The 15,771-nt window shown below is 42.0% G+C and overlaps 1 protein-coding gene across 3 annotated transcripts in view; it reads right to left on the bottom strand.

Annotated features, from left to right (window-relative positions):
• The window catches only part of ARHGEF7 (Rho guanine nucleotide exchange factor 7), a 135,092-nt gene that overhangs the window by 80,372 nt on the left and 38,949 nt on the right, over positions 1-15,771 (bottom strand). For all 3 annotated transcript variants that reach the window (XM_068171196.1, XM_068171247.1, XM_068171307.1), the window contains exons 3-4: positions 4,317-4,401; positions 1,263-1,393 (exon numbers count right to left, since the gene is read on the bottom strand). In XM_068171196.1, coding sequence (XP_068027297.1) covers positions 1,263-1,393; positions 4,317-4,401 — 216 coding nt within the window. The remainder of the gene's footprint in view (positions 1-1,262; positions 1,394-4,316; positions 4,402-15,771) is intronic.

Below are 15,771 nucleotides of genomic sequence, written 5' to 3'. Positions count from 1 at the left end.
ACCACCCTCATAGTGAAGAGCTTCTTCCTCATTTAAATCTACCCTGCTGTAGTTATAAACCATTGTCCCTTGCCCTGTCACCACAGGCCCCCTTAAAATGTCCCTCCCGGGTTTTCCTGTAAGCTTCCATCAGATACTGGAAAGCTGCTGTAAGTCTCACCAGAGCCTCCTCTTCTCTAGGCTGAACAATCCCAACTCTCTTGGCCTGTCTCCTCCAGCTCTCAGATCATCAAAATAAGCAGCAACCCTGCACAGCAACACCAACTACAGTCCTGTACTCTGCCAAAATGACTCTCCAGCATGGGAAACCCAGTACAAATTTGGTGAGAACAGTTCCAAGCTGATCATCTACAGCAGCAACACCAAGCAAAGAATTTCCTGGGTTTGGCCACCAGGTCCTTCCCACCTCTTGGCCTTCTCTGCCCCTTTACAACTTTCTGCAGGGCTGCTCAAATCAAAGTGACATAAATGTGGTGGAGTCACCATCATTGGAGGTGTTCAGGAGGAGACCTGGAGTGCTTGGTGCCATGGTTTAGTTGTTTAGGTGGGTTGGACGCGATGATCTTGAAGGTCTCTTCCAACCTGGTCTATTCTATTCTAACTCTCATTACTTGGGGTGATCAATCTAACAGCCAGTCCCACAAACAGCTGCATTAGCAAAAGCAAGTGGGTTTCGAACTGAGTAGGAGGCTGGAATTAGTGGCCTAGGGCAAGAACTTGCATGGGCACTGCATAGAGAACACACATCAAACCACACCTAAGTAAGCTTAAGCAGAGCACTGTGTTTCAAGTTTCACGTAGCAATCAGAGAGTTCAAAAAGCCTCCTTCAATCACAGAAAAGGCAATTTACAGTAGTCACCTAAAGAACAGCTGGAGTTACTTTGAAAAGTAACAGAAAACAGGAATAAGTACCAAAGCTGCCAACATTTAAAGTACTGCCTTTGTTGAGGTTCAAAAATTCTTCAATCAGTGCTAAATGCAGAGATAGGAAAAAATGAGATTTTTGCCTTTGAAAATGCAAGTCCTTATAACTGAAAAAGTAAGAAATTAATCCAGGAAGATATTGCACATGCAGACAACAGAGGTGTCAGGGGGGAAAAGCTGTATGTATATTGGAACATCCTAAGAAAAGCTGCAAAAATAAAACATCACAGGCTTGAAATACAGACATGAATGAGAGGAAACAGTGACCTTGCTACACTGTTTTTGACTTACAAATCTCATAAAGAACAAACAAAACAATCACTTTTCTAGAACTTACCAAACTCCGATACTGTCCCTGAAGGAGTTTTGAAGTTCTACTATGTAAAGACTGGGATCCCAGAGAATCAAAAGATTTTATCCGATGAGATGAGGGACGTGCACACACAGAGTCACTGCCCAGCCCTATGTCTGTAGGAAAGAGGGAGGGGAGAAGTAACGTATTAGGATTTGAGAAATCTGCATGTATCTTCTGCTTACCTCTGTAAAAGTCACGTGCATAAAGCAGGCTTGATGTATCTGCAGCTGCTCAACAAATCAGTGTCCTGAGACACTGGAAGTCTCTTCCTCACAGAAACAGGAAAACAATTTCAGCTAGCTAAAGAGGAGGGGGGTTAGGGTTGTATTTCTCCATTCCTACTCACTACCAATCTATTTAAAGGTAATTAACCAGCATCATTTTAGCTAATGGCCAAGAATTTTGTGTGCATAAAACTTGCTTGAAGTAAAGCCAGCCACATCTGTTTCTTAGCTCTTCCCTCCTCCGTCCTCTTCTCAATTAAAACATTCCTTCCACTGTCTTTTTTTCCTATGTTCTTTTGTCTCGTAACTTTTTGCCAGCTAAGCTATTTCTTCTTTAAAGTGAGAGGGAAGGATAAGAAAATCTGTTTGCCTGGAAAAATAACACCCTCCCAAAACCTCTCCCCTTTTTCATTTCACTCTGCTTCAAGAAGCACATCCATCTAAGATGTTCACCCAAAGGGGAGCATCGCATGCTGTCAGGATGCCACTGGGGTCCTTGTAGGCTAGGAGTCAAAGGAGTAGCAGGGAAGGGCTTGTCCCACTGCCCCAGGCAGGAATGGGCCAGCTAGGGCACTAAGGCCACCCCATTTCTAGACATCAGCCACCTCCTTGGGAACAGGAGGTCAGCCCACTCACTTTGCAGATCACAGCATGATAGAGACCACGTTACACAAGAAGTGGCTCCTAAGACAGGCGGATGTTGGTCTCTTCTCCCAGGCAGCCAGTACCAGAACAAGAGGACACAGTTTCAGGCTGTGCTAGGGGAGGTTTAGGTTGGATGTTAGGAAGAAGTTCTATACAGAGAGAGTGATTGCCCATTGGAATGGGCTGCCCGGGGAGGTGGTGGAGTCACCATCACTGGAGGTGTTCCAGAGGAGACTTGATGGGGTGCTTGGTGCCATGGGTTAGTTGTTTAGGTGGGTTGGATTGGTTGATGGGTTGGACACGATCTTGAAGGTCTCTTCCAACCTGGTTTATTGTTTTTATTATTATTATTGAGAGCCACACTTGGTGCCAGCCATGGCCTCTCACAGAGCTGCTGGGAAGCTCACTAGCAGAACAGGGGATGCTCCCCATTGCATCAGCTTCCCCAGTCCTGCAGTGGAAAACACCTCCTTAAGATACATCTTTTTACATGAGCCATTGTTTCCCTTTGAAAAAATCACTACCCTTAAAAAACACCTCTATAAATACACACTTAGTCAAACAGTGCAATATTAGAACTAGTCACATTAAGGTGTGTATTTTGTATGGATTGTACGCTGAAGTCATTAAAGACTTCACACTGTGAACTTGCTTTCCTAAAAGCACTACAAGGCTATGAAGTATTAATATAAACACTGATGATTAAAGCCCACTACAGAAAGGACAAAGATCTTTTCTTTTTGCAGACTGCCAGGAAAGAAGTGAGACTAAAGGATGGACTTCCTTTAGGAATTTTAACTTCATGGCTAATTCTAAAGCTAGCCAAAAACTTTAAAGTTGCCATCGCCACTGGTAACTAATAGAGTCTAAGGATTAAAAAAAATGTCACCATGTCCAGTTTGCTATTTGTCCTAACTGCAATCAAGTAGAACAGACACCAAGTCAACCGTTATGGCTTGGCACAGGCTCATCTAGGAAAAGCGAGTCAGGATGACTCAGGCAGTGCGTTTGTTCCAGCCTCTGGGAAACCCTCAAATACACCAGCAGCAACTTTTTTTAAGTGTAGCCCGATTCCTTCAATCTTGCCACAGAAGTAATACACCAATACAAAAGCATCTTTTGAGGCTGAAGTAGAAACTGCACAGTTGAGCTGAAAAGAAGGAAAACAACTACAAAAACCCCATGTGTAAATTGCAAGTATTTCTACCAATAATACCTGAATACTTTAAAATCAGTTTGAACTTTTGACACATTTAAATGGCTTGCAGCCCCACATATCCATTGAAGTTTCCATTAAAATACCAAACACATTCAAAGAATTTCTCAATAGGATTATTGGCAGAAAAAAAGTTCAGCTCTGCTGTCACAAACTCTGGAATGTACATGTTTGACAAGTATTACTCATTTTCTCCAAAGCGTCACTATTCCATCCATTCAAAGATTTCCAGGGTTTATAACAGCCTATCTTCTGTTTTACCACTATCTCAACTTCTCTCACCTTATCAGCCTTCAAACAGCAACTGGTAGCTTGATGTTAACATTTCCTGATTGTTCTTGGGTTCAGCTGGCATCATATAGCACAGCCTCACCCTACAATGAAGCCCTGGACACATCTCACCTGTATGCTATTTCTACAGCGCTCTCCCTCCCACCAAGAGCTGAACTTGAGTGGTTCATGACTTCTTGCTGCAACCTAAATGAAACACACATGGCCAAGGGATCAAACATGTTGGTTCTCCTTATTACTGTCAAGAAAGGCTAGTACTGGGGAACGTAGGTGAGCACAGGGGGAAAATGGATGGAATTATTCAAATGTGGGAATAAGACAGGAGCAAAAGTCAACTTCAGTGTTTCACACTGGGGAAAAATACAAAAAAAAACCCCAAACAACAAAAAAGCCCAAGTCTTTTTTTTTCTCCTACAAATTCTTGGCAAATAAGAGACTCAGCCTAGCTCCATTGTAAAGCTTCGTTCTGCAGAGGAGGAGGAGGATAGAGAACCCAGAGAGACCACTACCAAAGTCTTAGCAGCATGAACATCAACAAAAGCACTCTTCTAAAATGCTGTTCATCTTTATTTTATCATGCATATAACAACAGGTATAAATATACATTGATTTTAGTTGAGGCAATTGTAAGCAAGCACCAAGGGAGAGCAAACTACTTACCTGCAGTCACCTTATTTAAAGCCACAAGAGAGCTGAGAACTTTGCTGAAATTCTGTCCCTGATACAGGTCATTTGCATCAAAAGTCTGGAAACAAAAGGAACATGCAGTAAGTCATAGGAGCAAACCTTTAAACTAAGTATTTCTATGCTATCATGCAAACAATGACTATAGAAGCTATTGCCTGATCAAGGTATCAGTCTTCTAGTAGCTGTTATGAACCAATAAAATTGTGAGATTCTTTTTAAAATAAAGGTAACTTAAAAGAAAAAAAATTACATGCACAACAAAAAAAGCCCCTACCCCCCAACAAAACCCCACACCACCACCAAAGACTCATTTTTAATTAGAAAGAGAATACATAAACAGCTTCATTTGAGAAAAACTGAAGATAAATACCCAGGTTTAATAAATTTCACGGAAGTTGAATAAAAAGTAATTATCAGAAGAGAGCAGCTTCACTCAGACATTTTGGCCAAAAAATTTACTGGATATCACTACTCTTGGCATACTGTTCTTTTTCTGTAGCAGTTCACAAGCACTGTACCTCATTATTCATAAAGCACTTTTTAAACTACTACATATACTTCTAAACTTATTACCACAATCTACGCACTTTCTCTTTATTCTACAAGGCAGAGGAGAATATAAAATCCCTTAATTTTCTGGAAAGCTAAAAGAGTGAAGTTGTGGGATAGGTTAGGTGGCCAATGAAGTTTAAAGAGAGGAGGGATGAAATCTAAGCATTACGTTACTTTTATAACTGTGGGAAGGGGATCCAAACCTCCAACTATCTTGTAGAAAACACTGCAGTAACTTTTAAGTGCTGGGTGATGACATTAAACATCTGGATTTTCAGGAAGGAAAGAGGAGATTCAAAAAAACAAGAAAGAACCATAATATTTGCTTGAGGTAATGGGAACACTCATCCAAAGTCTCATGGTAATCTCTCACAATAGATCCTGCATAGGTTGCAAGGCATCACAGTATTCCCTTGAGCAAGGTTAGAAAAAGGACAATTAAAGACAGCTTTCCAACCAACACAGAAAAAAACAACACCCGAACAAACACACACACCCCACAAGAAAGAACACCACACCAAACAGAAAAAGCTTTCGTTTCCTGGAGCATAGCATGTTTTACCCACTAAATCAACAAAAGTGTTCGTTTTCCTGGTAACAGACCCATTCCACAGGCACTGTCAGAAAACCTGTACTTGAGAAAAGCAGCCTTCAGAACGAGAAGAACCACCCATACTCACAGTGGAAAAAGAGGAAGGAATGAGAGAAGGCAAAATTGAACCCAGAAGAAGTGAAAATTGTTATGAAAACAGAAGGGGTTGCCAGAAGAGTTGTGACTGGTTTATGTGATACACTGACAAAAAGTAGAACAGATTTAGGAAACTGCAGTATTATGCAGTTTAGAAAAACAAATAATTTAAAAAATCTTGCAAGCCATTCACAGTATTTGAGGTCCCTGAATGTTAACATGCAGATTCCACACCCCCCCAAGACTGAGTATAATCTGTGGTCCCAGTGAGAAGCAGTTCTATTTCAGATATACAGGTGATGACAACTCTGAAGTACAAGTAGAGTATGTAGAACTTAGAAGAGTAATGCCACAAAACAGATACAGAATCAAGCAGTCACACACTAATATACTCCAAGCAGTTACCACTCACATAAGCAATTATTTAATCAAGCTCCACTAGCTACAGATCCTTTAAAGATTACTCGTATATTTGAAGGTCTAAGACTAAACAGAGGGACCAAGAGAGTGCCTAGATGTGACTTTTCCAGGGGTTTCCATAGAATCAATAAGGTTGATCACCTCCAAGATCAAGTCCAACCAATCACCCAACACCTCATGACTAACGAAACCACAGCTTCAAGTGCCATATCCAATCCCCTCTTGAACACTTCCAGGGATGGTGACTCCACCACCTCCCCGGGCAGCACATTCCAATAGGCAATAACTCTTTCTGTGAAGAGCTTTCTCCTCACGTTGAGCCTCAACTTCCCCTGGTGCAGCTTGAGTTCTGGTGCTGGCTGCCTGGGAAAAGAGACCAACCCCCACCTTACTACAACCACCCTTCAGGTAGTTGTAGACAGAAACAAGGTCTCCCCTGAGCCTCCTCCAGGCTAAACAATCCCAGCTTCCTCAGCCTCTCTTCATAGGGCTTGTTCTTGATGTCCACAGAAGGGTAATGAGGATGGTGAGAGGCATGTTCAAGAGTCTCAGTGTCCTTCTTAAATTGAGGGGTCCAGAACTGGACACAATACTCAAGGTGTGGCCTAACCAGTGCTGAGTACAGGGGCACAATGACTTCCCTGCTCCTGCTGGCCACACCATTCCTAATGCAGGCCAGGATGCCATTGGCCTTCTTGACCACCTGGGCACACTACTGGCTCATGTTCAGCCAGCTGTCAACCACTACCCCCATGTCCCTTTCTGCCTGGCCACCCTCCAGCCACTCCAACCCCAACCTGTAGCACTGCATGGGGCTGCTGTGATCCAAGTGCAGCACCCGGCACTTGGACTTGTTAAATGCCATCATGTTGCACTCTCCCCATCTGTCCAGCCTGTCAAGGTCCCTCTGGAGAGCCCTTCTACTCTAACAGATCAACACCTGCTCCCAACTTGGTATCATCTGCAAACTTACTGATGGACTCAACCCCCTCATCCAGATCATCAATGAAGATATTGAATAGGATGGGGCCCAACACTGATCCCTGGGGGACACCACTAGTGAGTGGCTGCCAGCTGGATGTGACACCGTTTTCCTGAAACGTGAAAAAGGCTGTACACACAAAAAAGTAGCATTAACAAAGAAGTAATCTGATTTTACCAAAATAAAGATCTGTGAAGTTTCAAGAGCATAATTTAAAATAAATACATATAACAAGGTGACAGCAGAATATATAAAACCTCCAGTCTGGTTTTTGCATTTGAGCCAGATGAGCCTAATCACTGCTTAAACTGGGGGTGGGGGGAAGCTGTTACTGAACAAACAGTCATTAGAACTGCAAAATTTCCCTTGCTACCTTCAAGCTTATTATGGTAGTTTTCAAATAACCAAGCTACAAGTATGAACAGAACTATGAAACAACAGCCCTGATCCAAACAGGGAAGAAATAAAAAGAAAGAAAAAAATAGCCACACACAAAACATGAGACACAGGCACTTGCCATGCCAAAACTGGATCAGAAAAGCACAGTAAGGGACAGAAAACTATTAAAAAAGGTTAGGAGTAAAGTTATAACCAAGGACTTAAAACTACAAATCAGATAAAATTTTTAAAAATTAAATAAATCCTAAATCCCTTTTAAGCTCACCTTCATTGTGGATTCTGACAGAGCTAAGAGCTCACCAAAGTCAGGCTAACTGGAGAACAACAGGATGCAAGAAGCCTCATTTCCTTCTATGCTGAGACTATATAGAGAATACTAAGAAAGATTTGATTGGATCATCTCAACACATGCAGTGCCATAAAAAAGCCTGTATCCAGGAAACACATCCAGTCTGCTACTTCACAGGAAGCAACACAATAGGAGGATACAAGAAACATTTGCTTCCTTGCCATTTTACATAAAGCAGTTCTGACAGGAAGCTGTCCTCCACACACTCGTAGCCAGTCTGCTGGTCAGTAACCTTTGATAAAAGAAAAGGGGGAGGGGAGACCCTCCAGAGATTTTCTGCTAACATAACAAACATTTAAGAATAAACTAACCTAGAGAGGTAAAAAACTGATGGGGCCAAAAAGGTTGTGAAGCAAACTCAATGTGAGCTCAACTTTACATTATACAAACCTTGTTTCAAAAAAAGCCAATTGTGGGGGAAAAAAAAAACTAACAAATCACCAACCTCCACAAAAAAATACCCTACCACTCACACCCTTCCATCTTAGTGGTAGTTTCCTTATGTCACAATGTATTTGAGAACCCTGACACAGGAAAATCATCAAGATACTTTAAGAGACGCTTCCATGAGTTTGCAAAAAAAAAAAAAAAAACAAAACACCACAACAGTCTGCTCCAGGTTTTCAAGAGGCATCCCACTTGCATGTGGATTATGATCTTCATTCTGGCATTCACAGACAGATCAGCTGTGAGAACTGAATCTTAAAAACATTTTATCTTGATGAGAGAGTCATTTAGTAACTTCCCTACTCAGTATCACTGGATGACAAACATCCCCCTTGTAACACCCCAGCTCTGCAATCATCAAAAGTGAACTTTGAGATCCAAGTATCACATTTCAAACTATTACCGAACAACAAGGTCTGTGTGCTAAAGTATCTTCTATAATACTAGCATAACCCATCCTTCAAATCATGTGAGAAGCACAACATGAATTCAAACTTGCATGTGCAAGCTAAACTGCAAGCACTTAGAAAGTTATTACCTTGGTAATACTAAGATTTGTCTTTCAAACACTGTGATGGGCTTATACAGACATTAAACAAGGCTTTATGGAAAGACATTTCAATTCACTCTTGCTTTTGAGGTAAATAACATTAACTCTGCAGAGACTCCACTTGTGAGGAAGTTCACTGCCTTGTTCACCCACTATCTTCCAACAAGACAGTCAGATAAAATATTAGTCAGGATATAAGTATAAAACCATCATAAATCACCTCAGACATGGGCCAAGCCAAGCCAAATCTTTCCAAGAAACTATTTACAAAATATACTTTTGTTTTTAAATTGTATAGAATTGGCCCCATGCAGATATGCCTTATATGAGCACTAATGTGAAGCACATGCATTAAATAGAGACCAGGAGGACTGTACTAGGAGTCCAACACCACAAATACTTGACAATTTATAAATACACTACTAACAAGCAATTAATTTCAAGCTTATCAAGCTCATCCATCCCATTATGTCTCTTCTTATCTGCCTGCTTTCCTATTTTTTAACCTCTCACATTCTTCTGTTCTCTCCTGGATTTCAAAGTCTGACATATTAATATCCCAGGCAGATACAGTATTCTAAAAGCAGAACAGACCAAACTGTCTAATAACAAGGAGTCTTACCTAATCTATAACACTAAGTATACACCGAAGAGCATACTGACCCTTCTGGTCACAAGGCACTAACTGCCTAAAGTCTGCTGGCTGCCCACAGACCCCACCAATTCCAAATACACAAGCCTGGCTGGATATTCACATTTGTAATTGTATTAAACCCCATTAATAAGCTATTTTAAAAATTCATTTTCCATCAGTCCTGGCTCACTGGAGGGGTCCCAGATGACTGGAAGCTGGCCAACATAGTACCCATCCACAAGAAGGGCCGGTTGGACGAGCCAGGGAATTATAGGCCTGTCAGCCTGACCTCAGTGCCAGGCAAGATCATGGAACAGATCATCCTGAGTGCAATCACACAGCACTTACAGGATGGCCAAGGGATCAGGCCCAGCCAGCATGGATTTAGGAAGGGCAGGTCCTGCCTCACCAACCTGATCTCCTTCTATGATCAGGTGACCCGCCTGGTGGATGTGGGGAAGGCTGTGGATGTAGTCTACCTGGACCCCAGCAAGGCCTTTGACACCGTCCCCCATAGCAAACTCCTGGCCAAGCTGTCAGCCCATGGCTTGGACAGGAGCACACTGCAATGGGTTAGGAACTGGCTGGAGGGCCAAGCCCAGAGAGTGGTGGTGAATGGTGCCACATCCAGCTGGCAGCCAGTCAGCAGTGGTGTGCCCCAGGGATCAGTGCTGGGCCCTGTGCTCTTTAACATCTTTACTGATGATCTGGATGAGAGCATTGAGTCCATCATGAGTAAATTTGCAGATGACACCCAGCAGGGGCAGGAGTTGATCTGCTGGAGAGTAGAGAAGTTTTGCAGAGGGACCTTGACAGGCTGGACAGAATCCAAGGGCATGAGATTTAACACATCCAAGTGCCGGGTTCTGCACATTGGCCACAACAACCCCAGGCAGTGCTACAGGCTGGGGTCAGAGTGGCTGGAGAGCGGTCAGGCAGAGAGGGACCTGGGGATACTGGTTGATGGTAGGCTGAACATGAGCCTGCAGTGTGCCCAGGCAGCCAAGAGGGCCAATGGCATCCTGGCCTGCATCAAGAACAGTGTGGCCAGCAGGAGCAGGGAGGTCATTCTGCCCCTGTACTCTGCACTGGTTAGGCTGCACCTCGAGTACTGTGTCCAGTTCTGGGCCCCTCAGTTTAGGAAAGAGGTTGACTTGCTGGAACAAGTCCAGAGAAGGGCAACAAAGTTGGTGAGGGGTTTGGAACACAAGCCCTATGAGGAGAGGCTGAGGGAGCTGGGGTTGCTTAGCCTGGAGAAGAGGAGACTCAGGGGTGACCTTATTGCTCTCTACAACTACCTGAGGGGAGGTTGTAGACAGGCGGATGTTGGTCTCTTCTTCCAGGCAGCCAGTACCAGAACAAGGGGACACAGTCTCAGGCTGGGCCAGGGGAGGTTTAGGTTGGATGTTAGGAAGAAGTTCTATACAGAGAGAGTGATTGCCCATTGGAATGGGCTGCAGGGAGATGGTGGAGTCACCATCATTGGAGGTGTTCAGGAAGAGACTTGATGGAGTGATTGGTGCCATGGTTTAGTTGTTTAGATGGGTTGGATTGGTTGGACGCGATGATCTTGAAGGTCTCTTCCAACCTGGTTTATTGTATTCTATGAACCCCATGGATCTTTTCATCACTGACATTCCTTAAAACACCAAATGAAATACCCTTAGAGATCTGTTTCAAGCACATACTAGTTGCTCAACTATCAAAAACATCCTTTCATTTTAAAGCAAGAGGACCTCTATATAGATCTGTTTAAACTCCACTACATTCAAATTGGTCATGGTAACACATTCAGGTAAAGCCACCCAAGCTACTAACCCTCAGTGGATGAATCCTTCCATTTAAATGCTGTTTGTGACCTAGTAGCAAAAAGGAAATAAAACTAATGTAAGAATGCTCATGCCTCATATCCCTGAAACTCAGATCTACTGAAATCAGAAAAACCTTGACTGAGGAACTAGTGAATAGGGAATTACTAAGGTCAAAAATATGCCTGGTGAGAGCAGCCTAACACATACAATAAGCCTGCAGCAGCATTCTTTTACTTAAATTCACCAAATTGAAGGTCTCAGGTATCCTTTATACTACTGTAAAGCATTTCTCCTGATAGAGCAACACGTACAACTGGAGACAGAGGAGGGGGCATATAAAAACAGAGTGGTTCAGCCAAGCTTCTAGACCTATGCTTTTTCCTCAAATGCCTTCTACCTTCTTAAATTGATTGTATCCTTAAACCACCAGAGCATCTGAGCACCTAGCAGTCATACTAAGAAAAGTTCATATAATGCTTAAGTAGAACATAGAAATTTTTTTCCATCATGAGTATTCTCTTGCCAGACTATTACCTTGACTATACACAGGTACAGTATTCCTAGTGGATATTAGGATTTTAAGCATCTGTCCAATACAAATAGATTGCATCTTTTCTTAAAGCACTGCACCATTAACCGTAGCAGATGAGAAGCTGAATTACAGGCAGCCCAGACACCTGTGTAGCTCAGGTAGGGCTGTCACTGTTAACTTCACCAGCTACACCTAATGTAAATTGTAACCCTTAAACTGTACTAAACTGGCAGGACACTTTCCAGCTCAGTTTGGTGGCCTTGGACCCATAGTGTGAAAGATTACGAGAACATTGGCCTGCTCACACAGAGGAAATGAAAGGAAATGAGTGGGGTGGCTTGGCAAAGCATGACCACAAACAACATGTCAATCCACCTGTTCCTAGTGCACAGGCTGCAGCATTCTTGGCCACAGGAGCAGAAATAAACAAATGTAGCAGAAAGAAAAGAAAAGGTAATTCATGGTTAGAAATGGGTGACCTTGAAAAACACTAAGAATCTCCAGAAACACCTTGCTTCCTTTCACCTCCACTCCCAGGATATTTTAACTCCTCGATCAGCTGGCAATGGGAAGCCAGAGGCCATCCAGGGTCCAGTTCCCATGATGCCACCTAATACCTATGAGATTTTTTTTCCCAGCTTTGATGTAATTCTGCACACAACACAGAAATTTCTTAATTTATTCTCACATCAGGTCAGCTGTAAGTGGTGCTGAGTTTCATTCAGCTATTATGCAGCAGCTGTTCCTAGAGCAGTAGTACATTATCATCTGAAAGCTGCGGCATTAAAAGGAGAGAGATAAGAAAAGCAGGGAACTATGACAACAGAGAGGAAAGGAATGGGGGGAGAAGCGGAGATGATTACATATGTTCTGGAAAGCTCTATGAAGCACACTGCTGTCCAAATGTAGTAATGTGCAGCATAAGGGAGAGCCAAAAAAAACTTAAGCTCTGTCTCAAAAACTCAGAGTAAGACAAGAGGAAGTTTGAAAAAAAGGGAGAATAGATCTGCAGTGCAAGATTTGTGTGTGATCTGGTAGCAATTCACCACAGAAATTAAAACTGAGCTATGAAGAATGTACAAAATGTAAGAGAAGATCTGGAATAAGTTCTACTGCTCATATAAGCCTGTTCCACATGTAAAAAATGTAACTGCTATAAACCCACCACATCACCTAGAAAGATGTATTTAAATGTATTAGTAGCAATAGGAATTAAGATCTAACATGTTATCCACAAAAGCAGGCACAGCCAGCAATAAAAATATATATATGGAAGTTTGTAGTGTATCCATGCATGTATCAAAACACACATTTATGACAAATTCGAACAGGACAAAGGTTAGAACAGCCCCTTACTTTAGCATCCATGAAGACATAGTAAAAGCTTTCCACCTCTCAGATTTTTACTCAAACCAAAGACTAGTGGTTCTGCAGAGCATTAACTTCAAGTACTAAATGTTTTAGCTAAGCCACTGCTTCAAAATCAACATATAAATTGTATGTGTTTACTTTTGGCAATCTTCATTTTTCACCAATCCCAGAAAAAATGGTATTAAAAAAATACACAAATAAGTTCATTTTTTTGGAAATTAGGTTGCAGATTTCCCCTTCTTAGAGGTGTTCCAGGCCAGGTTGGATGAGGCCTTGAGCAAGTAAGACTAGGTGAGAGGCATCTCTGCTCATGGCAGGGAGGTTGCAGTAGAAGATCTCTAGGGTCCCTTCCAATCTAAGCCATTATAAGAAATTAACTATACAATTTAAGAAGCCTTCCAAATCCACCTGGATTTGGAGTGTGACACAGAAAGTTGTTATCCTGAAATTAAACTCCTTAATATGACTGTTGTACAATTTGATATTTTTAACCATTAATTTCTAGTAGCAGCAAACATACATGTAGTTTAATAAAAACAGGAAGATTAGCTCTGCCTACATTTGTATAACCACAGTTGCACAGTGAAACAAGACCTATCACACCTTGATCCTAAATGACTTTCCAATTACTTTGTAGATTTTGCATCTTAAAGGTGGTATCACACAGTGATATTCTCAACTACCACCAAAAGAGCTATTCGTCAGCATAGAATATTCACACAAGTACTACAGCTTAAGAAAGCTCACTGTCCCAAACTCCAGGCAAAAAGTAAATTTTATATCAATGGAATTAATGAAGATAAAATTTGATTGGGACACTGAAGGTGAGATGCCTTAGTACTTGCAAATTCAACAGGTTACACCTACTTTCTCAACTGAAACAAAGCAACTACGTAAGCACCTTCCAGTACACTCAACAGGTAAACTGCCAGAAATACACCCAAAGGAAGATTCCGATCAGTAACACTCACCTTGCTGTCTGATATATAGAGACACAGATTATACAAACTAGTCTCCTAAAATACATCAGGACGCACAGCCATGGAAATCCAGGCCAAAATGCTCAGATAATACTTTAAGTAAGATGACACACAAGATGGAGAAAAATGCATCAAGTAAGCAGTTCAGAATAAATACAGACAGCTCTGCTACAGGGATTTAAAAATGGTAAAAATTAATTTTTGGTTACAAGTGCACAAGCCATGACAGACTCCCAGTGCATCTGGTAAGCAAGACCATGGTTAAATAGTTACATGTTCTGGGGAAAACACCAAGAGGAAGGTGAAGGAGGTTCTACTGAACTAACTAGCTTTTCTTTGTACAAATAAGAACCAAAAACTTCACCTTATCCTTCTCCTCTCAATGGCTCAGTTCCTAAGAACAAACCAAAGGCATCTGAATGAAAGGTAAAAAATGATTACTTTGCTCACCTTGAAGTACAACGTCCACCTGCTTAAACAAATATTTGCTGTACAGAAAACTACACATTCAAATAACTAAGCCGAGGTGCTCAGTTAACTACAAGTTACAATAATTTCCTAAATCTACTGAAGAGTTCTACTTAATCCTCTGTGCTCTAAGCCAGCTACATATCCTTGCAATGCTCCAGAGATCAAAGCTCGAGTCTTTGCACGAACAGAACTGCATCACAAGAAATCAGCAAGTTGCTCAAAGGGTGTCACAAACAACTTTGTTTTCCCCTCAAAGTGATTGTAATGAAAGAAACACATACTTCTGTGTTTATCAGCATAGCTGTTACAGAAAACCTGCACTACTCAGCACTACAAGGTGTGAGTAGATCAGAAGCCAAAACTGCCATGAGGATTGGCTACAGTGCAGTTAATAAAAACACTGGCACAAATTTTAGAAGCATTAAACAACCCACAGCAAAACTCACAGAACTAACAGTGGATTTTCCCCAAAAGAAACAGGCTGTGAAGAAAGAAAACAGCCTCTAGGTCCTGCCTTTTTTCCCCTCAAGAAAAAGGCCAACATCTATTCCAGGACTGTGCCTCTGATTCTGAGAGGTATTTAAGGAAACTACTAGTTCATTGAACATCAAGGTAGCAAGAGAAAGCCTGTGAAGTCATTTTTAGGCCTACAAGACAGATGTTGATTGTTTGAATTAGCTTGTCAATGATTTGCAAATATAATTTAAAAATGGGGGGAAGAAATGGCAGACTCTGGCTTTCTAAATTCAGTTTCTGTCTATAACAGTATCAACTGGTCATATTCACAAGACTATGATCCCCCTTCGATATGGACAACTTCAAGTCATGGGAGCGACCAGTCCCTTGAGTAGATGCACTTTTTTCCATACAGCCAGTATCAGAACAAGAGGACACAGTTTCAGGCTGTGCCAGGGGAGGTTTAGGTTGGATGTTAGGAAGAAGTTCTATACAGAGAGAGTGACTGCCCATTGGAATGGGCTGCCCGGGGAGGTGGTGGGGTCACCATCATTGGAGGTGGTCAGGAGGAGACTTGATGAGGTGCTTGGTGCCATGGTTTAGTTGTTTAGGTGGGCTGGATTGGTTGATGGGTTGGACACAATGATCTTGAAGGTTTCTTCCAACCTGGTTTATTCTATTCTAAATACAGTACAAATCAGCTAAACTGCGAACATCGCCATGCTCTTACCCCAAAACACAGAAGGATGGCTTGCCACAATTGATTTCAGATGCCTTCTGTCTAGA

Source organism: Melanerpes formicivorus, unplaced genomic scaffold (genome assembly GCF_026170545.1).
Source record: "Melanerpes formicivorus ecotype bairdi unplaced genomic scaffold, bMelFor1.0.p_v2 SCAF_1, whole genome shotgun sequence".
Classification (NCBI taxonomy): Eukaryota; Metazoa; Chordata; class Aves; order Piciformes; family Picidae; genus Melanerpes; species Melanerpes formicivorus.
The sequence above is the reverse complement of the archived record's forward strand: the minus strand, read 5'-3'. Positions and strand labels throughout refer to the sequence as shown.